This window comes from Lactuca sativa, chromosome 4, assembly GCF_002870075.4.
Source record: "Lactuca sativa cultivar Salinas chromosome 4, Lsat_Salinas_v11, whole genome shotgun sequence".
NCBI lineage: Eukaryota > Viridiplantae > Streptophyta > Magnoliopsida > Asterales > Asteraceae > Lactuca > Lactuca sativa.
Window position 1 is genome coordinate 152567610 of NC_056626.2, and position 23006 is coordinate 152590615.

General features: G+C 33.8%; 3 protein-coding genes across 5 annotated transcripts; 2 read left to right on the forward strand and 1 right to left on the reverse strand.

The window, feature by feature from the left end:
* Positions 1-5039: 5039 nt before the first annotated feature.
* On the reverse strand, positions 5040-8528 carry LOC111898897 (zinc finger BED domain-containing protein DAYSLEEPER). The gene is made up of 3 exons (XM_023894788.2): positions 8505-8528; positions 8306-8413; positions 5040-7386 (listed from the first exon to the last, which is right to left on the reverse strand). Exon 3 carries the CDS (start codon positions 7368-7370, stop codon positions 5301-5303), a length of 2070 nt encoding a protein of 689 aa, XP_023750556.1. The 5' UTR covers positions 7371-7386; positions 8306-8413; positions 8505-8528; the 3' UTR covers positions 5040-5300.
* A 4708-nt stretch (positions 8529-13236) lies between these two features.
* Positions 13237-15511, forward strand: LOC111898896 (PX domain-containing protein EREL1). 3 transcript variants are annotated; one of them, XM_042901189.2, is made up of 8 exons: positions 13237-13563; positions 13680-13790; positions 13932-14030; positions 14104-14190; positions 14285-14393; positions 14482-14873; positions 15120-15178; positions 15272-15511. In XM_042901189.2, exons 1-8 carry the CDS (start codon positions 13363-13365, stop codon positions 15330-15332), a joined length of 1119 nt encoding a protein of 372 aa, XP_042757123.1. In that variant the 5' UTR covers positions 13237-13362; the 3' UTR covers positions 15333-15511. The 3 variants fall into 3 exon arrangements, with proteins under 3 accessions (XP_042757123.1, XP_023750554.1, XP_023750555.1); XM_023894786.3 differs by having other exon boundaries at positions 13240-13563; positions 14945-15178; XM_023894787.3 differs by having other exon boundaries at positions 13425-13563; positions 13653-13790; positions 14945-15178.
* A 3389-nt stretch (positions 15512-18900) lies between these two features.
* Positions 18901-22187, forward strand: LOC111898894 (PX domain-containing protein EREX). The gene is made up of 9 exons (XM_023894784.2): positions 18901-19347; positions 19519-19620; positions 19776-19874; positions 19947-20033; positions 20127-20235; positions 20814-21034; positions 21129-21338; positions 21508-21708; positions 21841-22187. Exons 1-9 carry the CDS (start codon positions 19084-19086, stop codon positions 22006-22008), a joined length of 1461 nt encoding a protein of 486 aa, XP_023750552.1. The 5' UTR covers positions 18901-19083; the 3' UTR covers positions 22009-22187.
* Positions 22188-23006: the final 819 nt, after the last annotated feature.

Sequence of the window (23006 nt, forward strand, 5' to 3'; positions counted from 1 at the left end):
ACTTGTTAATTATACCATATGATATAATAACTAGTTTTTTTTTTCTTTTATTATTATTTTCATAAAACGATAATTTTCTCTAACTAAATACAATAGTTGAATTTATTTATTAATAGTAAAATACATAGTAAATATTCAATAGGTACCAACTTGATTAAGATGTGACCCTATATGATCATATGTTATTAGTAATGTCACTCAATAATGATTCTTAAGCATATATATCCAACACAAGAATCCTAATATTATGAATCATGACTTTATAGTGAAATCATCCCTTATACATAACTCATACTCAGAACGAAGATAGTCGAGTGTGGATCTTAGAAGGTACACCACATACATAACTTCATCTATGTCGTTAAAGATGGTATAAATAACAGTGTTTTCAATCTACAAGGTATGACTTGTATATGTCGGAAATCACAATGTTCTGGTATATCATGTGGTCATGCGATAGCAATTGTGAAATCAACTGGGTTTATAGACTTTCATAATTTCGTTAAACTTTGTTTACATCAGCAGTTTATCGATCTACGTATCGGTTAGGTAAAATGCACCACTTTTTCATATTTATTTAATGTCTATTTATTGTATTTTAGGCTTAGTTCTAGCATATAACTCATTTTTAGGACATTTAGTGGACGCTTTTACTCGCACATTTTTGGTGGTTTTTAGAGACACATGAAGGTTGGATCTGGGTTGGAATGACATTAAAAGGCTTTGGGTCAAATTTCAGAATTTTTGGACAAGAAACGAAGGAGTTATGAAGTCGATGAGATTTGCATATAGAAGACTACACCGCCATGTAAATTAACATAGGGATTTTACATGACCGAGTAAAAGTTGGAGGTTGGCATGGAGTAAGTTGTTTACACGACCTTGCTTATTAAATACAAAATTACATGGTTGTGTAATCAAAGAAAATGCATATTTTAGCAACGTACTTTAAAGGCTTTTCTCTATTTCGAAGACCTACTTTAAAGGCTTACACGACCATGTAAATTACAATGTGAATTTACATAGTCATGTACATACATAATGAAGTTTTGGACAACTTCTCTCACTCTGTAAAAGGCAAAACCAACTTCATTTTTGAGACACCATGATTAAATAGAAGAAAAGACGATTTTGTGGAGGAGTTCTTTATTATTTTAAGACTTGGAAACATCGTGATTTTCATTTTTTAAGTTGAATTCGTAATTATCTTTACACTTAGACTTTGATTCCAATTTAGTCACGTGTAGCTAAACTCTTTCACTTACGGTTCTATAGTTGCTTTTGAATTATGTTTCCAATCATATGATATGATGTTGAATTCAACTTCTATCTAGAAAATTTTAGTTTTGCTTTAATTAAATGTGTGGTTTTTTTACTCGATTTGATGTTTAATTCAAATTCTATCTAGCAAATTTTAGTTTTTTACTCGGTTTAGTTTTTTCACTTGAATTAGGGTTAGATCAGTCATGTTATTCAATTTATGAAATTCATAAATGTTTTCTGAATTGATAATAAGTAACAAACATTGAACTGATTTTGTAATGGGATCAATGTCAATGTATCTGTATGTTTTAACGCTTCCGAGGTTGTGAGAAGTATTGGGCATTATTAGGAATATTTGCATAACACTTGCTCCTATATGGCAATCTAAAATCTCAAAGCTTGTTTAGGGTGGGTTAGTAAGATTAAATTTATTTCAAAGATCTTCGTTTGGTAAAACATTTTGGCGAATGAAAGATATTAGAGCTTGTTAGTATCTTTAATACCAATTTAGATATAATTGAATTTAATGTCACTTTAAGGTTGATTGCATAATTCGGTAAGTAAAACTTGCACCAAGATCTTTCTTAATTATGATTTTCATTTCGATTTACTTGCATGCTATTTATTTTTCAAGTTCTTTTAGACAAACAACTCCCCCCCCCCCTTTTCCCATTATGTTATTACAATGTTTTATGCAAAAGGCATAACATTTAAAGTTGCGTCTCTATTATATTGTACTTGAAACATCCCAAAAATACAACTCAAAAATTTCGTTTTTAAAATCATTTAACAAACATAATATTATCACCATAAAATAAAATCATCAAACATGTATCTCAAAATTTCATAAAATCTGTCAACATATAACAGTCTCATATAAAATATCAGAGTAAGCTCCAAGACTAATAAGAACTGTGGTGTGTGCCATGTCATCAACTCGAGCCCTTCCCTTTACTAGCTGAAGTACCCGAAACCAAAATTGAAACTGTAAGCATGAAGCTTAGTGAGCTCCCCCAAACTACCACATACCATACACATATAATATGCAACTAGGAGATACAGGCCCCGCCCACACTCCGCTAACTCTGAGATACGGGCCCCGCCCACACTCAGCTACTTCGAGATACGGGCCCCACCCACACTCAGCTACTTCGAGATATGGGCCCCGCCCACACTCAGCTACTAGGCAGACATACAAGTATCACACAGACAACAAGTATAACTAGATCTATCATCCATTCTTATATCATAATCAAACTCAGCTATCATGAAATACAGGGCCCGCCCACACTCAGCTACTGATCATAACACGCTGCGGGCCGGCCTTGGTGCCTTAGACCCGTTCTTACTGAAGGGAAACTCACCTCGTGTGACTGGCTTCTAAAACTCTGAGTGAGAAATCCATGTATGCTGCTCTGGCGACTCTCCAGCTATAAATTTCCATAAAGATACTTAGTCAAAAGCTGATAACTACTTTTAGGGTAAAATGACTATTTTACCCCTGGCTAAAGTCAACATCCTGGTCAAAGTCAACATCCAGTTGACTTGACTCGCAGAGTTGGTCCACCAACTCGCCGAGTCCCTATTCTTTCATCTATCCCCAATCCCGACTCTACTCGTCGAGTCTAGCAAGAACTCGACGAGTTCCCCTTCAACCATAACATCGGGACAATATTTAACTGACTCGCCGAGTTCGTCCTTGTACTCGTCGAGTTCATCTTCATCATATGAGTGTGTCTAGTATGTGACTCGCCGAGTTATATGAACAACTCGTCGAGTCCGTCTTCATGGGTTGGGAGATTGCCTTGGACTCGTCAAGTTTGTTCATACACTCGCCGAGTCCCATGGTTTCCAGTTCCATTACTACGTCTATTTTGCCGAGTCCCCCTTCAGTACTCAACTAGATCCCTTCTAGTCAGAAAAGGTTGGGGAAACAAACCCCCGACTCACCGAGTCCCATGAACGACTCGTCGAGTCAACTAATGTCCATGTCCATAACTCGATTTCTGTTGTGCTAATCTCATGCAACGGGTAGATCTGGGCTCCTAAGGTCGATATAACACGTAAAGTCATGAACTTTACGTTCATGCATGGGACTTTTAAGCTCAAAAGACCAAAAATAAGGTCTACTACATGCATGGGGCTCTCATGGCCATAGAGTTGCCGTCTTTATGCCATGAGAACCCTCCAAGGTTCCAGATCTGAAGCTTTTACCCTATATTACACTCTACAATCCGAAAAGGTTTGGAAATGTCCCCAAAGATGTCAAGATTCAAGCCCCAAAGTAGATCTAACAAATAAGAAGTCAAGGGAGGAGCTCTTTACCTCAAATAACTGGAAATGCGATCAAAACTCTGGATCCACTGACTTGATTCTTGATTCACCAAGCTTTCCCTTCCTCCTTCTAACTTCTTATCACAAGGAAAGGAAATAGCTCAAGGACACTCACAGCTTGGTTAGGGTTTCGAGAACAGAGCTTGAAGGTGATGGAGGTTGGGGTGGAAGCCCCATAAGGCGTTTAAATAGGGTGCAAATCCTCCAATTTAGGGTTTCACTCAGACAGCTCCTACTCGCCGAGTCGGTCTTCCAACTCGTCGAGTAGGTCACTTAGTCCCCCGACCCGGAGTCGATCCTACTCGACAAGTTGGGCCACCAACTCGCTAAGTCCAAAGGTAAAATATGAAGTTTGCTTGAGTTAAATGCGTACGTGAGACCGGGTGTTACAATACTATTGTGTTATGTTTTGGTGCAAAATAACAAAAAATTAAGAGATCTTATTTGTACCCGTTTTATTTATTGGGCTTGACACCCTAATATATACATAATGAAAATAATGCATCATATTTGTTGAAATGCCCTATGAAGATATGGTCCTTAAACTCCCCTAATGCCTAATGGACTAACATTAAGTCAAGAATTTGCAATTTTGGTTTATGTAATAAAAATAATTAGTTATTCGTCAAGACTACAATGCTATTTACTTATTATGTGGTCAACTTTTATTTTTATAACTGATATTCTTCGTTTAAAAAGATATAATATAACAAAAATAAGTATGGAAAACAAACTAATTTCAATTACATATATATAATGAAATACAATACACTCTAACACAATACACTTTCAAACATAAATGTAAACCCCGACCCTGACGAAATAGAATACACTCTAAAACGTAAACATAAACCCCATAAATCTTGAACCCAAACAAAATAGAATACACTCTAAAACATATACATAAACCCCGTAAAGCCTAATAATTAAGTGATTGATCGTAAGTATGTTATATGTGCCTTTATAGTACACATTTACGTTATTCCGTAGTAGCTCCCATACGTCTAAAGTACAAGGAATTGAAAAAAGTACCATTTGACATGACACATTTTTAGATTTTTTCCTGGTAAGCAACGACTTCTTTTTTATTCCTTCTTCGACTATTACTTGTTTGTGTCCCCACAACGGAACATATATATATGATGTTAACTGAAGTACAAACGCTTAAAAGATGCATTTCTACCCTAGTTTTGTAGGTCAATTAATTCAAAGAAAGGTTTCTTTGATAAGATTTGAGATTTCAAGTCACAAAAATCCCATTGCTGAGCATGCTGTCATGCACACTCCAAACTTGCACATATGTAAATCCTCCCAATCTTAATTTGTTTCATCAAAAAAAGAAAAATAATTAAAGTTGAAACCACTAATATCTTTCTTTTTTGTCTTCATCTTGAACATCAAAACCAAAAATCTAAACAAAAAGCAAGTAAAAGAATATGATAAGACAAGAAGAACATTAAAACTATATAAGATTTTTCAGGAGGGTAACTAATTATCCCAAATGATTTACATCAATACCACAAATCCCGGTATAATTCCATTTAACAAAAAATAAAAACTCAAAAGGGAAAAAGATTATTATACCTACTTCTCTCTTCAGCAAAAAAAATTTAATAAATTAGAAATTAGAATATCCCTTTATCACTAAAGAACAAAATATTCAAAAACCACCTCCAATCTCCAAGCCCCAACTTCCAAAACCCCTACAACTCCATCTTCACCACCGATCTCGGAGAAGAATACTCCGGCGAATACTCCGGCGAACATTCCGGCGACCCATACTTCAACCAATCCTTAGCACAAATAAGCGCCTCAACTGTCGAAGGTCTTAACGAACTTCTATATCTATCCATCTTCCTACATCTCATATCAAACACCGATTCCTTTCCAACCGTAGACACCGGAATACACAAAATATCCGATGCCATTTTCGACAATGTCGGGTACTTTTTCCGGTTCAATTTCCACCACCCCAACACATCGAATTCCTGCATCCGGGGTAACACCGATTCCTCCAAGTACTGATCCAATTCCGGTTTCATATTCCCATGACTCGTGATTCCGGAGATGTAAACTTCGAAATCCGAAAGCTCATCACTTGTCGATAAAAAAATCTCGTTTTCATCGACTTCGGTTTTCAATATCTCGCAATGAAGTCTCGTTTCTTCTTCGAATCCTTCGTTTCCATTAACAACAAAAGTTGGAGGTGGAAGCATTTGAACAACATAATCAAGGAAAAGCTCATAGACTCCATCATTCACTGTTTTGATCCAATCAGCAGCTGCGTATTCTCCATAGATTCTTGAGAAACTGAACTCCACAAGCTTCATTTTAAATCGAGGATCCATGACAACAGCAATTGAGAACACGAGAAACGAATCTTTCCAGTATCTATTGAATCTTTCATACATTGGTGTGATTAAATTTCTTACAAATAAATCATCACTCAATGTTCCATTTTTAAGCTCGAGTTGTAGCTTCCATACTTCATGGAAGAACGCGTTTGAAGTCGGATACGTGGGACCCGTTAAGATATTAGCAGCGTCGATCAAAAGTTTCAAGAATGTACAGAGGATTTCGAGTTCTTTCCATTCGTTCATTGTGAGGGTAATTTGGTAATTTGGGTCGTAGGCGTCTAAACAAGAGAACACTTCTTTTAATTCACACGCAGCGATTAGCATATGATAAGTTGTGTTCCATTGATTTTGGTCATCAAGAACGAGAGATTTTGTGCTTGGGACTTGAAGTTTTAGTTTAAGACCATTAAATGTTTCTTGGGTACCCTCGAGTAAGACAACATACTTTACACTCTCGCGAACTTTTTTAACAGTTTCCGATAATGCCCCTAGGGAATCTTGAGCGAGTTGACACAACACACGCGCGTAACAGCTCCCAATCAAGAGTTTTCCATTAAGAATCAAAGGGTTTTTTTCAGAAAGTAAACGTTTCATATTCTTTCTCACCTCTTTATTTGCAAAAGATTCATCAAGAGTTATAGCAAATAACTTGTTTTCAAGATTCCAATCTGAAATACACGAAAGAATCGCATGGTTAAAAGCCGATTCTGATTCCGGAAATGGCAACAACACGATTCCAAGGATCCTTCGATGGAGTTTCCAATCATCATCAATGAATTGACCTGTTATGAAAGCATACCCTACACTTTGATCTGTTGACCACATATCTAACGAAAGGTTGACTCTTCCATTGACACTGTTTACAAGATTCAAAAGGGTTTCTTTTTCTCTCTTGTATAACTCTACACATTCTTTTTCGATACCATCCAGGGGTATTTTTGGGAATTGAGGTTGAAGGGCTCTTACAGAGTTTAAAAAGGCAGGGCATTCCACTATGGTAAGAGGGTATTCATGCATTATAATCATCTTGGCTATATCATGTCTGCATCGATTATGGTAAAAAGAGATGCTATTTGATGTGGTTTTATGGCGTTTTCTTGGAAGATCGTTGACTACTTGACTTTCAGTAAGGGTGAGAGGGGTCAATGACAAGAGTTGACCATCTTGCTGATTAGTGCGGCCCACAGGGCAGATTCCCAATGCAATGTGGCGTTTGAGGTGGCTTGTGCCAGCTAACTTTGAGCCTGTGATATAAGAGAATACCTTTTTGCATTGCATACAACGGGCTTTTGTACATTCAGCATTAATGGTTTCTATTGTGAAGTGTTCCCAAACTATGGATTTCTTTCTTCTTCTTTTACTATTCATTTCTGCATCCGCATTTGGGGGTTCAGCATTGTTTGTAGGGTTAGCCATGTATATATAGTAAGTTCTGCAATATACGAAAAGTATATATAATATATTATACGCATTCATGGGATTTATTAATGGGGAGACATGGAAAAGCGGAAATAATCTGAAAATAGAACAGGAAAGATAACATGATGAATGTTTAGATTGTTATGTTTTTTACTTGTGATTCTTTCTTTGTTTGCAAGATTGGTTTTTTATTGTTTATTAATTAGAATATGTGTGTGATATGGCATATGAGTTATGCATAAATAATCACTACAGTTGATCCTACTGAACAATCGTAAATGATCAGATAATCACTTAATTGACTGAATATAATCTTGAACCTAAAGCTTATCAGTTATCACTTAGAAGTAATAAGTAAATGCTTAAGTAGAGTTCAATTTGAAGTCTGGAAAAATCAACATTGACAAACCCCTAAAACATCAGAAGGATGATTTTTCATTATGTCAATAGTAAGGGCACAATGGTTAGAGATGAATTCAGAACGATAGGCAAGGGCAAATTTAACAAAACCCTGCATAGACAAGAACTGAAAAGAAAGGTTTCTTCATGAAAGCATCAATCATGGAGGCAAAACAAGACAATGGGAACAACAACAGCAGCACGATAACAAATATGCACATTCTGCAATCTGCGTAGATCAACAACCAACAAACGAATAGGGAGAAAATCACACAACAAATCCTCCAGATACATGACATGATCAATGAAAATGAAAGAAAAAAAAAATCTAATTCACTTGTTATGTATGTAAAATTAAGCGCTTTATGACGACTATACAACGAAAAGAAATATAAAATCAAGGAAGGCAACCAACATGTCGATCATGATCAAAACATGTCTCGATAACAAAACAATCCGTACACAGAAGCAATCATCCAAAAGGGTTTAAGTTTTGACATTAGCATGCACGATTTTAGTCGAATAAAACTAACCGTTGAGGCGGCAGCGATCGATAAAAAGAGGTTAAACAGTCGCGCTTGAGAAATCTTCCAAAAATTTTGAAGCTAGGGTTTAAGGTCTTCGATTTATATAGTATTTTCCTGAAAGAATTAATAATAATCAGAAATAAAAAACAAAAAAACTCCGGAGGTTTTTGGAGGTTGAAGAAGATCGAAAGGATGATGGGCTTACAGTTTTTGGGGGCTGCGCTTAAACCCTAGTAGTCCAAAGGCCTTATTTCATAGGTCCATTTATATTACTTGGCGCCGATAGATCTCAGCCCACCGCCCTTGATTTCATTCAATCTCAGCCGTTCAAAAACTTTGACCTTACACCTTTGAATTATTAGTATTATTTTTTGGGTTAGGGTGTGTTTGGAATTATTTTTAAACATCAAAAGTTTTTTTTTGGAGAATGACTTTTTGCAAATGAGCTCTTTAAAATGTATTTGCATTAGTAAAAGCATTTTTGTGTTAACTTTTACATGTAAAGTCACAAAAAATCAGATTTTTGTGACTTTTTGAAACTCCTTATTTTCCTCTATGCAAAAGTCATTTTCAAAAGATTTTTTCTATTATTCAAACATCTTTTGTAATTTTTTTTACTTTTTGAAAAAATTAGAAGGCAAAAATCATTCTAAAAGTAACACCAGACATCCCCTTAGACCAGAGGGAGTGGATGCGGTCTAGGCTGCACATCATCACGTACATCACCCCCTGGGTGTGGTCTAGGCCGCACTGCGCCCTTCCAGGGTGCACTCCCCTTTCTCTCTCCTCTTTTACTTGCTCTCTCTCTCCTCTCTCAACCAATCATTTTTTTCTCTTTTGTAACCGTTTTCCCACTCTCACCTTGTGGTTTCAAATTGATAAAATGGGAAAAAAAAAATATGAGTTGGCATCTACGTGGCATAGGAGGGAGTGCGGTTTCAGTGACACCACTCCCTCCAGCCTTAGTATATGTCAATGACTTTATTGTTAAAAAAAAAGTGTTAGCTAAATAAGTTAGACTTGTATTTTTTTAAGTTTTAATCATTTAAAAAGAATCTTGAATTATAAAGTGAAAGAGTTCGAAGGTCTAACCATATGAAGGATTTGTTTATAAATTACTAATTAGCATACTCATAGGAATCTAATTATTGTTTTGATTCATTCACTTGAAAATAAAATGTTTTTAATTTATATATCTTTAATCTTAATTGAAAAAAGAATCATAATAAATGTATAAAAGTCAAAAGCACGTTGTTAAGAGCGTTGATCAAAAACACAAGTAGAAATATCAAATCCCATAAACAATTTGCCTCAATGAAATAACTTCTTGTATTATAAGGTTTTGTTTGTAACATAAGATCATATTTGACTTGACTAGGCATGAAGATACTATACTGGTTTGTAACGGGTTAAAGGGGCATAACTAGATCTAAATCTATTTACGATGACGAAGATAAAGAAAACATTCAATTCTTTTAAGCAGAGATCGAGAATGAATCAATGGCATGTATTACTATACATCTTTCTAATAACACAAAAAGTCAGAATATGTATCATAAATATTGATTTTTGTTTCGGTCCAATTCATGTTAATCACAATACATGTTATTTTTTGTTTTAGTCATGTGTGACAGATCAAGCCAAGGGTTTATAGGCCTAACCATGAGAAATACTAGGTATGATGTATATGTTTATGGTTATGGATTGATGGTGATATTAATATTAGATCGTTGAGATGTAAGGTTGTTTAAGGAAAGTAAATACATTATCATGCAATTAATGTGTTACTTTATTCGACAAAAACATTATATTGTTGCTATAATGGATTGATAGCTTGCTCGTGTGTTTAGGTGCATGTTTATCTTATGTGGCATGATCAATTTATATGTGTTTTCGGATTCTCATATGTCAACAACGATGATTATATTTTTAAATTGCAATCAAATAACATTAACATATATTTGACATATTAAGTATGTATTATCGTTGCGTTGGATTTTTTTGTGAAACAATACCTAATTCTGCAATCAAGAAATTAAGGAGTCTAAATGCATTCTCTTAACCTAAGGAGAAAACTCTTTCTATTAGGGGTCGGTTGACTTTGTTGAAGTTCTTTGCTCTTTACCGATTTATTATGTGTCTTTGTTAAATGCAATGTTGCAATTGGTGTTTTGAATAAGTTAGAGTTCTTTAGAAGCAAGTTATTCTTAGGTGCTGAGATGGAAGAAAATAAAATGTATTGGGTGAGTTGGGAGAAAGTGATGACTTTTAAAAAGAAGGGTGGTCTTGGAGTTAGTAGTTTTTTTGCGCTTAATGGATCACTTGTGTTTAAATGGATCCGGGGATTTCGGGCTAATCAGGATGCTCTGTGGGTTCGGGTGGTAAAGTCGATTCTTGATGTGCATGGGTTTCTTAGTCGTGTTCCTCCGGGTTATAAAACTTCTACATGTATTCACATTATCGATGCTATTACTTATCTTCGGGAGAATGGAGTTGACCTTATGTCTTTTGTAAAAAGAAAGTCGATAACGATGTTTCTACTCTTTGAATAACATGTATGGCTTGGTGATGAGACTTTTAGATATAAGTTCCCAAGATTGTTCGATTTATAGTAAGCAAGTTTTCAATGTGTTGTGAGATGAGAGGGTTAGAAACAAGAAGAGGCAGAAATTTTGATGTAACAATGATGTTACAAGTGGGTTGGGAGGGATTGACTCCACCAGTAGGTGTGAACGGAGTCGCATAATTTTCTCAACGAGTTAAGGGTTGCATATCCGGCTACACCGCCCTGTTGTTGGGCTGTACAACCAAATTCTTAAATGTTTATTTTTAAAAAGAAAATAGATAAATAAATTGAATGGGTTTAAAAAATATTAAAATGAGTTTCCACGTGTTGTAGTTAGGACGGATGAAAAAAGAGAGAAAAATTATTGTTACAGTTATGTGAATTGAGAATAATGAAAGAAGCATATTCACCTTAAGAGATATCCAACCATGAAGACATGAATACAAACAAACCATGAAGACATGAATACAAACACAAAAGATTACAATTACTTGAAGATACAAAAGAAACATTTGGTGTTGAAAGTACAAATTAACATAAAGGAATTATTGTTATAACTTGGTATATTTGGTCTACAAAAGACATTCACATCTTGTCAATGTTGACAATAATGTATTATAAACATTGTATGCACCTTCCTTTTCATTTAATATTTGCATGTATTTCCTCAAGCATATTTAGAGCATCCACAACGGCGAGTTCAATAAAGGAGCTGAATGAGGTGGCACGTCTAGTTATCATTCCATAGAGTAAACTCTATCATAGTTAGATGTCATATTGGCATTCAATGGATTTGGAGTTCAACGGTCATCGAACTATTCAATGAGAAAAATGAAAGTTTTTTATTGTTAAAACTATACTATAAATTAGCTTTTGTAGTTTTCTAATGAATTTTGTAGAGATTGAGGGTAAGAAAGGTATCAAAGGCATAATGTCCTTTAAATATGGTCCAAACCCTAAAAATTAGGGTTTGGGACCTTCATGAGTACGTCATGCGTACCACTAAAGTACACCCAACGTACTCAAAGGAACCTCGTCATCCACTTAATGAGTTACATATGGCATACCTACTAGGGGTACGCTTGCGTAAGGACCAAATTGCAACTTTTTTAAACTTTAAGTTAAAATGGAAAATTACCTGGAACACGGATGTTACACCTACGGATGCCCTTACAACAACAAATGATTAATTTTGTTTGTTATGGCTTCTTGGTTCCATAAATAAATGTAACATTATAACATTTGGACATGAAATGGAGAGCAAATAAATGTAACACTATAACATTTGGACATGCAATGGTGAACGGTGACTATGATGAGTTAGTCCATGTGTGCCACTTCAAAGGTGACAACACACTCATTAAGTAATCAAACTAGTGACTATATGAAGAGTGTTGAAACATGGGAAATGAGAAAAAAAAAAACATAATTAGCCAAAACCAACTCCTATATTCTTTTGCAAAGTTTGTCGTTTTAACAAGTAAATATTTTGCACATTTAAATGTATTTTGTTGCTTTTTTAGAAAGTGTTACATATTATAAACATGTCATGCCATGTGTGAATGCATTATAAGGAGAATAAGAAAATGATTATTTGTCGCTAAACATTGATATTAAGTGTTGGTTTTAGTTTCCAAATGAATTTGTATTTGACTTGTTAGTTTTTTAGTATTAACAGTGTAGTCTCTTATGTATTAGTAACAAAGTTAAACCTTTGTTAGTATTTTAGAGTTTTAGACTATTTCCAACCTTACCAAGTTCCCATCATTGTTTGCACAAAATATATATAAAAACATGGCAAATGGTTATGTATCTTCAAAATGGTTTAAAATTATATTAGATTTCAGGTTAAAAAAAATAAATTATAGCTATACAATTAAATTAACTTGAAATACATAGATTTATAATGTTTTGGCAACAAGCTTAGATAGCTTTAACTTTTAGTTTCTAACAAAAAAAACTCGATTTAAACAAAAGTTTTGCTTGAAAATACAAATTTTTAGCTTTTTGTTTAAATTTTAAATAAATAAATTAAAATCTAAAAACTAATTTATGTAACGTTTAAAAAAAACTATTTAGTTTTTTCATCAATTTATAGAATTGTCCTTAATAGATTTTTCATCAATTTACAGAATTGTCCTTAATAAAATTAATACATTCTATTTTAATCGTCATTTTATATATTTTAAAAACTTATATAATAAATAAAAACTATACTTTTCACAACTCTGACTATTAACTTTCATTTAGTTTTGATAAAAAAAAAAGAAAAAAAAATTCTTAAACTCCAAACGATCACAAATGGCACACGAAAGTAAAAACTGATAAATTATATATAAGTAGAACAATTATATAACTTGGTTTTATTACATCTACTAAACAAAATCAATATGGTGTTGCGATAGAAAATAACATCACTATCCAAACGAAGAGACAGCTGCGATTTTTTAAATTTAAATTTTTTATTTTTATTTTTAAAAAGGAGTCCAAGAACACGATGAGTGATGTATCTTTCTACGATTACGGTTCTTCTGATCCGGCGATCTCCGGTTCCCTCTATGGAGATTCACTTTCTCGGTTGGCAGCCGCAGTTGAGCATGATGATGGGCTTTATTGCATCAGGCCGCCGGAGCACCGCCATGACGGCACTTCTCCTCTTCCTCTAGGCATGGACTGGAGTTTCGCCCCTCTTATTTGGGTACTTCGATACCTATGTGCATTTCAACAAGTTTATCATGTTTTCGATGATTCCAATTCCAATTCTAAACCTAAAAATTTCATTCATAGAACTAGAAATAAGAAATCTCTATGCAGGAAGGCAGAAACTCTGTTTGGCCACATGATTTACACAAAGGATGGAGTTACTGTGTCACAATTCCTTCCTTGATCAGTGGCATACCGACTGCTGGCTCTTCGGACGCTGTGGTATGTCTTTTTGATTATCAGTTAATGAAATACGAATCCAAGTAATTTAACATGTAATTAGCTAGTTCCTTACTGTATCTATGTGATAATTTCATGAATTTATGACGTGATACATATTGATTTTTTATGTTCTTCATGCAGTTTTATGGTGTTAAAGTTGGTATACAATCGCCAGAAGGAATCACCACAACTCGAACAGTTCCAAGAAGATTTAACGAGTTCTTAAACCTATATTCTGAGGTTCTTCAAGAATTTATTATCTTTTTGGTTTCCAAAAATTATCATTTTTCTAATATTTCATTTCTTTTTACAGCTGAGAAAGGGATATCCTAAGAAAAATTTGCCCCGACCTCCCCCAAAGAGATTTGTGAAAGCAAAAAGCAAGAAAGTTTTGGTAGATGTAAGCTCTTTTTTCACAAGTTTTTGCATCCTTTTTTTTTATTTATATAAATAAACTCATAAGATTTGTTATATGATTCTTAATGTTTTATTAGAGAATTTGTGCTTTGGAGTGTTGGATGACAAAACTATTGTCAGATATTGATGTGTCCAGAAGTGCTCCTGTGGCAATCTTTTTGGAGTTAGAAGCAGCTGCAAGAGAAGGCATGTTTCTCTTTCTATTTCTTTTAACTATTAAATAATAAATTTAATATTTTATATAATTGTATAAACTATTCGATTGGTATTTCAGCATGCAATGAGTTGAATCAGAATGATCCTGCTGACATGGACAATAGTTCTTCCTATGAAACATCTGATCTTACTTCTTCAACTCTCGAAAAGGAAAATTCTGATGAACTTAATTCAATCAAGAAACATTTCACTGATGCTTCAAATGTAAATACAAATCATGATGATGATGATGAAAGAGATTCCAATTCGGGGTTAAAAAGTGAACAAAATGGTGTAAACATTGAAGATCTGATTAGAAGATTAAATGAAGAAACTGTTGCAAGACAATACTTCACAACAAAAGTCAAAGATTTGGAAATGGAACTTGAAACCAGAATTCAAAGCAACAAAAACATGGAAGAGCTTCGAAGAAAGTGTATGGAATTGGATTTGAGATTGACAATTGAACAGGTAAATTTACTTTTTAGACCTTTTTGTAAACATGGCAAATAATGTATTGGAAATAATATAATACATATTAGGAGGCTAGAGCATATGCAGAATCAATGAAAGAAACCATGATCCAAAAGAATGAAATGTTGATGAAAGAGATTGAGATTTTGAGGAAAGAGAAAGAAGAGATGGAATTGAAAGTTAAATCTTTTAGTAAAATTTCAGAAGATAAATTAATGGTGGATACTTGTGTATCACTATCAGATACCATTGATGTGTTGGAAACATCCGATACCCAAATTGGTCTTATACTTGCAGGAGAGGTAACTAAATTTACACTTTTGGCCTAAGTTTTAATTTTTGTTACGAATTTGGTACGCGTTTTAAATATTGTTATGGATACGGGTATTTAACAGGCAGGGGTTGTTGGTGAAGATGGCGACAATGATAATGAAGATGATGATGATGATGAGTTGAGGAAGTTGTTAGGTGATATTTTAATTGAGAATGCAAAGTTGAGAGAACAAGTGAATTCTGTGATTAGTCATGCTCTTAGTAAACCTGTTAAATGAAATAACGATAATGTAATCTACACTTACTATTGAAAATACTTGTGGAGATATGTAAAGGAATGTAATAATATATTTAGTTGAGCAGCTTGTGGAAAATCTTAAAACGAAAATCATTTACATCTTTGGACCACTTTTGCATACACATGGTTATTGGCAAAACACAAGAATGTAGTTTATGATCTATCATTTTATCGATTTAATAACAACTTATTTTTCACGGCGTTGTTATCAATATAAAAGTTCAAGAAAAAAACGTAACATTGTTATTAATTTGTTCATTTTGCGTACGATCCTACATTTGATTGTAGGGAAAATTTAGGGTTTGTGGTGGAGATCTGGATACCAACTTGGATCGTGATATCACTTTCCGAATTGATATTTCTATCATATGCCTGGGTTACAAGAAATTCAGCCTAGGATAATCTAAGTGGACACTTACGTTTATAGGCACAGAAAACGTAAGACAATAAACTAGAGGATTCTGTGAAAGTATGATGAAAAACGAGAGCTTAAAATCGTAACCCTCTTCTGTAGAGGAAGGGTTGTTTATATATTAAACAATATTAGAGTTTCATTAGGGTTGGGCCGTCATTAGTTGTTTTGGAAGCAAGTAATGTTATTCTGGATTTAATGAGGATTTAAGGTTACAAAACTAACGAGTTTCATTAGTTTTACCATAATCATCGTCATTAGGGACCCCAGCCAGGGGCTCTGCCCCTTGGACTCTGCTAGGGGCGTTGCCCCTTTGGAAACCCCGGACCCGGGGTGCTGCCCCCGGACCCCCAACTAGTCGTCGAACCGGCTTCTAATTCAATCTTATACATGCGTGCACTCCGTACATATATTAAAGTACAAATTATGAAGCCCTTTAGCTCACATGTTAGTTCCAATTACTTAAAATGCCATGGTGGCACTAAAATCACCAACATTGATGACTCCGAGTTACATCAACTTGCTCCAAATGATCAACTGATCCTTAAGGGTTTACTAACTAGTCACATTGAGCAACATTCCTTTTTGTTACATTTCAACAAACATCATAGAAGTTGTATTTCGTGTTTCTTGCTTACAAAATTATTACTGCAATATTGTTCAAAATACGAATTATGAGCCAAACACTAGGTGTCCTATTTCAAGTGTTATTTCTTACTCACGTAGTTTATCACCTAAATATCAAGCTTATACTTCAGCATTATCCACACAATACGAGTCAAAATTTTATAATGAAACTTTCTAATCCTTAGAATGGAAAGAGGCTATGAATGAAGAATTAAAAGTAGCTTTAGAGTTAAATAATTAATACTTATAAAAATGGGTGTTAAGGGATTTAATCAACAAAAAACGTGTTAGAATTTTTGGATACTTTTTCACCGGTAGTTAAATTCGTCACAATTAAATTGTTTTTAGCATTATTAACACAAAATTCATGGCCTTTGTTGCATCTTGATGTGAATAATGCCTTCTAAATGTGGAGAGGGGGGAGAGGATAGTAAATCCATTTTTTTCTCCAAAGCAGTTGCCCATCGTCCTAAAGAAGTGAGACGTGGGAGTCGTGTAATTTAAATCGGCATCTTTTGATTCTCATGATTTAGGCCATGAAAATTGAGATGGAAAAATAAGAGTGAAGAAACCTAAATTCATTGGAAAGCGGTGTTGATGTCACCGATGAGACCAAAAAGGCTTTTGGTCTTTGGATAAAAAATAAGGTTGGGGTTCAATCATATTTCATTTTCACCTTTCAAAACATAGGAAATGGTCACTCCTTACTTCACCAAACATTAAGATATTCTAGAGAGAGAGAGAGAGAGAGAGAGAGAGAGAGAGAGAGAGAGAGAGAGAGAGAGAGAGAGAGATCTGCATGCTGAAACACTTCACTCTCACCGCACCCAGGGTGTGGTATTCCTACTTGTGGTGAAACGGCCACCTCACCCTATCACACTGTACGATGGAATACACCTCATAGCCTAAAGCAAAACGGATAAATGGTATCCAGCGGTGGGTTGTGGATGGAGGTTGTCATGCTTTCAATGAATTAGTTTAAAAAAATATATTTATTCATAGATATGATTTTAGGTGTTGCTTCCCTATTTGAGGACGAGGGTTCAAATCTCTTCTAGGACATATGTGGAAATATAAGTAATTTATGAGTAAATTAAATTTTCTGTTTAAAAAAACTTACAAAACGAGAATAATGTTACCCTTTTAAAGGGATGTTTGATTTCGGTCCAGACGTTTTTGTCTGACTCTGGTCAACATGTTTGATAATTGATAGAGAAAACTCTACATTTGATTCGGTCCGAGAATGTCCGTACACTCTTCTTTTCCCTTCTTTGTCATTCTCCTCTCTTTCCAAATGCTTTCTTCCTTTAGCTCGCACCTCTTTCATGTTGTTTGGACCAAACATACACTTGAACCTCCACCATTATCACCACATACCCTTCACCGCTGCCGTTTCCATTCTCCAAAAAAAAATATATCCATATTCATAACCTAACTCAAAGAGCCACACCTAACATCAACATTTATACTACCACCGATCAACCTTCATCGCAACTTCACAAACCCACATCTACAATTTGAAAAAAAGATAAAAAAGATTAAAAAAAAGGCCTGCAATTTGAAGGCGAGGGATAGAAAATCAAGTATATGTGATTGATTTAGAGAGAAAAGAGAGGCTACAATTTTATTTTTTCCTTGGTAGGTTGTGATCGTCGAGTTTGAAAATGAAAATAACGAGAGGCAACAAGGAAACAAATGGAGTTTTCTTCTTATTTTACTAGATGTACATTTGTTCAAGAAGTGATGCACTTTGTGGGTGGTTTTGACTTTAACCACATCGTCAATCGTCAACACCAAGGTTGTTAAAATCTCGATTTTGATCTTACGATTTTAAGATCATATAGGTGAAAAACGATCCTGATCACACTACGATTCTGATCTCACCTCTTATAGTTTTATTATATAGCCCGAGTATAAAAAATCGACTATTTAACTTGAAATCAAACATCACAAGTGGCAAAAAGTCTTCCAGAGCATCACTGTTTTATCAATTCATCTCGAGTTAGATAGAACACAACCATAATAATCTTATGTCTTACTTGGACATGATCAAAATGATCTTATTTCTAAATAAAATGTTTTATTCTTAATGTTATAGTTTGTAGCAACCAAAAATATAGGTGATGCTTAAGAAGTTAAAGTTGATTACACTATCTTACGAACAAATTTGAATATGAGTTCATTTTGATATAATCTTTCGATACCGATCAAATCTTACTATCACGATTTTGCAAAATCTAAAACGATTTCAAATAAGATCTCGATTTTGACAACCTTAGTCAACACCATGTTAAATTCATTATCCAAAAAAATTTCTATTTATCAAAGTATTTTATTATTATTCTGAAAAACAAAATCACATTACGAAACCTTATTTCATATTTATTTATTAAATCTGAAAAACGAAATCAATGTGGTCTTTCAATCTAAACTGATCATCCCCCCTTCGGCGCATTCCAATAGACCAATACTATTTGACCATTCTTCAGTGAGAGAGCAGGAGGAAACAGTAAGCTTCTTACACCATTGCAGTCGGGCGTAATCGGCGAAACGAAGACGGCAGCTACGAAATTGTTAAAAAGGAGTCCAAGATCACCATGAGTATGTACGGATACGATGTATCTTTCTACGATTACGGTTTTTCTGATCCGGCGATCAACGGTTCAATCTATGGAAATTCGATTTCTCGGATGGCACCCGCAACTGATTATGATGATGATATCTATGTCAGAAGAAGGCCGCCGCCGCGGCCGAGGCAGAGGTCCCCAAGCAAAACCCCTAGCAGCCCGCCGAAGCACCGCCATGACGGCACTTCTCCTCTTCCTTTAGGCATGGACTGGAGTCTACCTCCTCTGAATTGGGTATGATTATCATTTACCCCCTCTCTCAGATAGCTATGTTCATGTATTTATAGGCGTCTCTGTAATTTTCTCATGCTTTGAAATCCATTGAGCTTCTGTTGAATTTTCGAAATTTCAATTCCAGTTAAAAACCTCTAAATTTCATTCATAGAACTAGAAATCTCTATGCAGGAAGGCAGAAACTCTGTTTGGCCTCATGATTTACACAAAGGATGGAGTTACTGTGTCACAATTCCTTCTTTGAGTAGCGAAGCGTCTGCTGGCTCTTCTGTGGTATGCCTTTCTGATTATTAATCAACGAAATACGAATCCAAGTGATTTAACAACATTGGAATCTTATCATAACATGTACTTAGCTAGTTTCTTAGTGTATCTATGTGATTGAATTTATGATGTGATACATGTTGATGTTTATGTTCTTCATGCAGTTTTATGGTGTTAAAGTTGGTATACAATCACCAGAAGGAATCACCACAACTCGAACAGTTCCAAGAAGATTTAACGACTTCTTGAACCTATATTCTGAGGTTCTTCAAGAATTTATTATCTTTTTGGTTTCCAAACATTATCATTTTCTAATATGTCATTTCTTTTTGCAGCTCAAAAAGGAATTTCCTAAGAAAAGTTTGCCCCCACATCCCCCAAAGAGTCTTTTGAAAACAAGAAGCAAGAAAGTTTTGGTAAATGTATGTTCTTTCTTCACAAGTTTTTCAATCCTGTTTTTTATAAATCTATGAGATTTGTTACATTATATCCTTAATTGATTTAAATTGTTACAGCGAATGTGTGCTTTGGAGGGTTGGATGACAAAGCTATTGTCTGATATTGATGTTTCTAGAACTGCTCATGTGGCTATATTTTTGGAGTTAGAAGCAGCTGCAAGGGAAGGTATTTTTCTATTTCTTTTTAAGGGCAATTTCATTTAATAGTAATCAAGTTTTACATTTGTTCCACATAGCTACCTTAAACATTTTTTAAGAAGTATAATGACACTATAATCACTATACCTTTCATTTTTGTTCCTTTCTTATGAAAATCTATACTCTTTTGTTTCATTTTTGTGAAAATTTCAATCGTGTTTTACCTTCCAGCAGTTATTTGTTAAATCTTTACTTAGATGTATTTATTCAATTTTCCTTAAAAATGGCAGGATAATAGTTGTCTTTAAGATTTATATCTTGTTGCTTGTAGAATATTTTATTATTATGTAAATCTAATATTATTTAGCTAGTATTGATATAAGTGTTTTTTTTTTCATTAATACATATGATGAATTGAAAATATGTACAAGTGTAATATTCACTCTATTAAACATAATAAACATTTTAAAATGGATTAACTACAAACGATTATTGAATATTGATTATACACTTTCTCTTCTTTTAAGTATAAAATTAGCTATAAGTGCTACAAAACTCAAGTGATTTTACTTATTTGTATAATAAACTACTTTATTTGTATTTCAGCATGTTGTGAGTTGAATCAGAATGAATATGCTGACATGGACAATAATTGTGCCCATGAAACATCTGATCATAGTGCTCCTGAAGAGGAAAACTATGATGAAATTACCATAGAAAATGTATCTGAGAGAGGTATTAATAATTCAATTGGAGAAAATATCATCGATATGGAAGAGCTTCAAACAAAGTGTAGAGAATTGGAGTTGAGAGTGACAACTGAACAGGTATAAGTATTTATTTATTTTTGTCACATGAACCCTTTTTTTTTTTCTGTAATTTTCATGGTGAATAATGTGTTGGAAATAATATACATATTAGGAGGCTAGGGCATATGCAGAATCAATGAAAGAAACCATGATCCAAAAGAATGAAATGTTGATGAAAGAGATTGAGATTTTGAGGAAAGAGAAAGATGAGGTGGAATTGAAGTCAAAATCAGATATTGAGGAAGTCAACTCTCTTAGAACATCACATTCAGAACTAAAGGAGGAACTTAACAAATGTCTGGAAGAAAAAGTTGAATTAGAGGTAACTTTTAGTATATGGATTTTTTTCTTTCTTCTTTTATGCAAACAATGTTTTCATAACATAAAAGAATTGCAATTTTGTGTTTAACAAATGGTGTTTGAAGGAATTAATAATCATTATATGAATTTGTTATATAAAATTTCTTGTGCATTATATGGATGTAAACCAGAAGGAGAAGCAAAAATGGGAAGATGGAAATGCTTCTAAAGCGACATTTTTGAATGAATGTGAAATTCTTTGCAATCAGCTTCAAGAATGTAGTGCCAAATTTCTTGTTGAAGATGATAAATTGATAATGAATGCTTCTTCATCAAATGTCATTGATGTGTTGGAAATATCTGATACTCAAATCGATCTTTTACTTGAAGAGGTAAATGTTCAGGGTTCCATTAAGTCATTCTATCCAGATTAAGTAAAAAAAAAACAGCATGTATAGCTGTGTAGATGAAGTACTTAATACATTAAGCCTGTTAAGTATTCTTGTATCTGATGATTTTAACAGGTACAAGTGGTTGGTGAAAATTGTGCAAATGAAGATGATGATTTAAGGAAGTTGTTTGGTAATATTTTAATTGAGAATGCAAAGTTGAGAAAACAAATCAACTCCATCACCCGTCATGCTATGAGTAAAAAGCATGGGAATACTCTCGAGGACAATGTTGAAGAATGACATAATGATGTAATAATGCATAAAGACTCTTGTGAGATATGTAAACGAATGTAATAATATTTACTATTTAGTTGAGCTCATGTTGATCCATGATCATTAAGGTAATGAAAAAGGTTATGTTAATATTACTACTTAATAGTATAAATAAGGCCATGAGTTATTTGAAGCATGGTTGTTAAGATCTTGATGTGGACCATTACATCTCATCCTACAAGTGAAAAATTATATCGCTGTTTATAAACATCTATCTGAAGCAAGTATACATGTACTGAGATCTTAAAATCCGGACTAGGATCTTAAGATCTTTAACTGATCAAATCCTGCCTTTTTAGTATTTGTTATATAGTCGAGTCTAAAAAATTCTTACATACAACTTGAAATCGAGCATTGTATGTTGCAAGCAACAAAAAGTTTCGTTAAGTGTCATCATTGAATTAGGTAGGACGTCATGATACTTATATTATTCTTTTTAGGATCTTATGTTATATTATTCTTTTTAGGATCTTATGTCTTTAGTTGTATATTTATATATGATCACACATTTTTTTTTTCTCTTTTTATGTGTTTGATGTTTTTCCCCTAATTTTGTGGTTTATAGCAATAAGAATTATGATCCATGCTTAAAAAGGTAAAATTAATTCCAACAACAATATATTGATTTTTTTTCTTTGAAATGACAAATCTAATTTACTCATAAACTACTAAAATCCACCTATGTTCATAATGAAACTTCACTCTTAGCCTCAAAAAGTAAGGACATCATTGGATACCACTAGACTATAAGTCCTTAGGTATCAAAAACCAAGACATTTATTATTATTATAGTAACTGTAATAACAAACTAAAATTTATAATAATCATAATAACTACTTTATAATCAATATTATGGTTGAACTATTTTATGAAATAAATAAATTGTTAAATAAACAAAATAGTAAAAGTGTTGTTTTCTGTATTTTATATTGATATCAAAACCAAATAATTGAAAGAAAAAAAAA

What these genes read in the sequence shown, in the direction of transcription:
- LOC111898896 (XM_023894786.3), top strand. Translation starts at nt 13,363, where the DNA reads ATGAGTGATGTATCTTTCTACGATTACGGTTCTTCTGATCCGGCGATC. An exon ending in TGAGATTGACAATTGAACAG is followed by an intron (nt 14,874 to 14,944) that starts GTAAATTTACTT and finishes AATACATATTAG; the next exon opens with GAGGCTAGAGCATATGCAGA. An exon ending in GTCTTATACTTGCAGGAGAG is followed by an intron (nt 15,179 to 15,271) that starts GTAACTAAATTT and finishes GGTATTTAACAG; the next exon opens with GCAGGGGTTGTTGGTGAAGA.
- LOC111898897 (XM_023894788.2), bottom strand. Translation starts at nt 7,370, where the DNA reads ATGGCTAACCCTACAAACAATGCTGAACCCCCAAATGCGGATGCAGAA.
- LOC111898894 (XM_023894784.2), top strand. Translation starts at nt 19,084, where the DNA reads ATGAGTATGTACGGATACGATGTATCTTTCTACGATTACGGTTTTTCT. An exon ending in AGAAGCAGCTGCAAGGGAAG is followed by an intron (nt 20,236 to 20,813) that starts GTATTTTTCTAT and finishes TTTGTATTTCAG; the next exon opens with CATGTTGTGAGTTGAATCAG. An exon ending in AAGAAAAAGTTGAATTAGAG is followed by an intron (nt 21,339 to 21,507) that starts GTAACTTTTAGT and finishes GATGTAAACCAG; the next exon opens with AAGGAGAAGCAAAAATGGGA.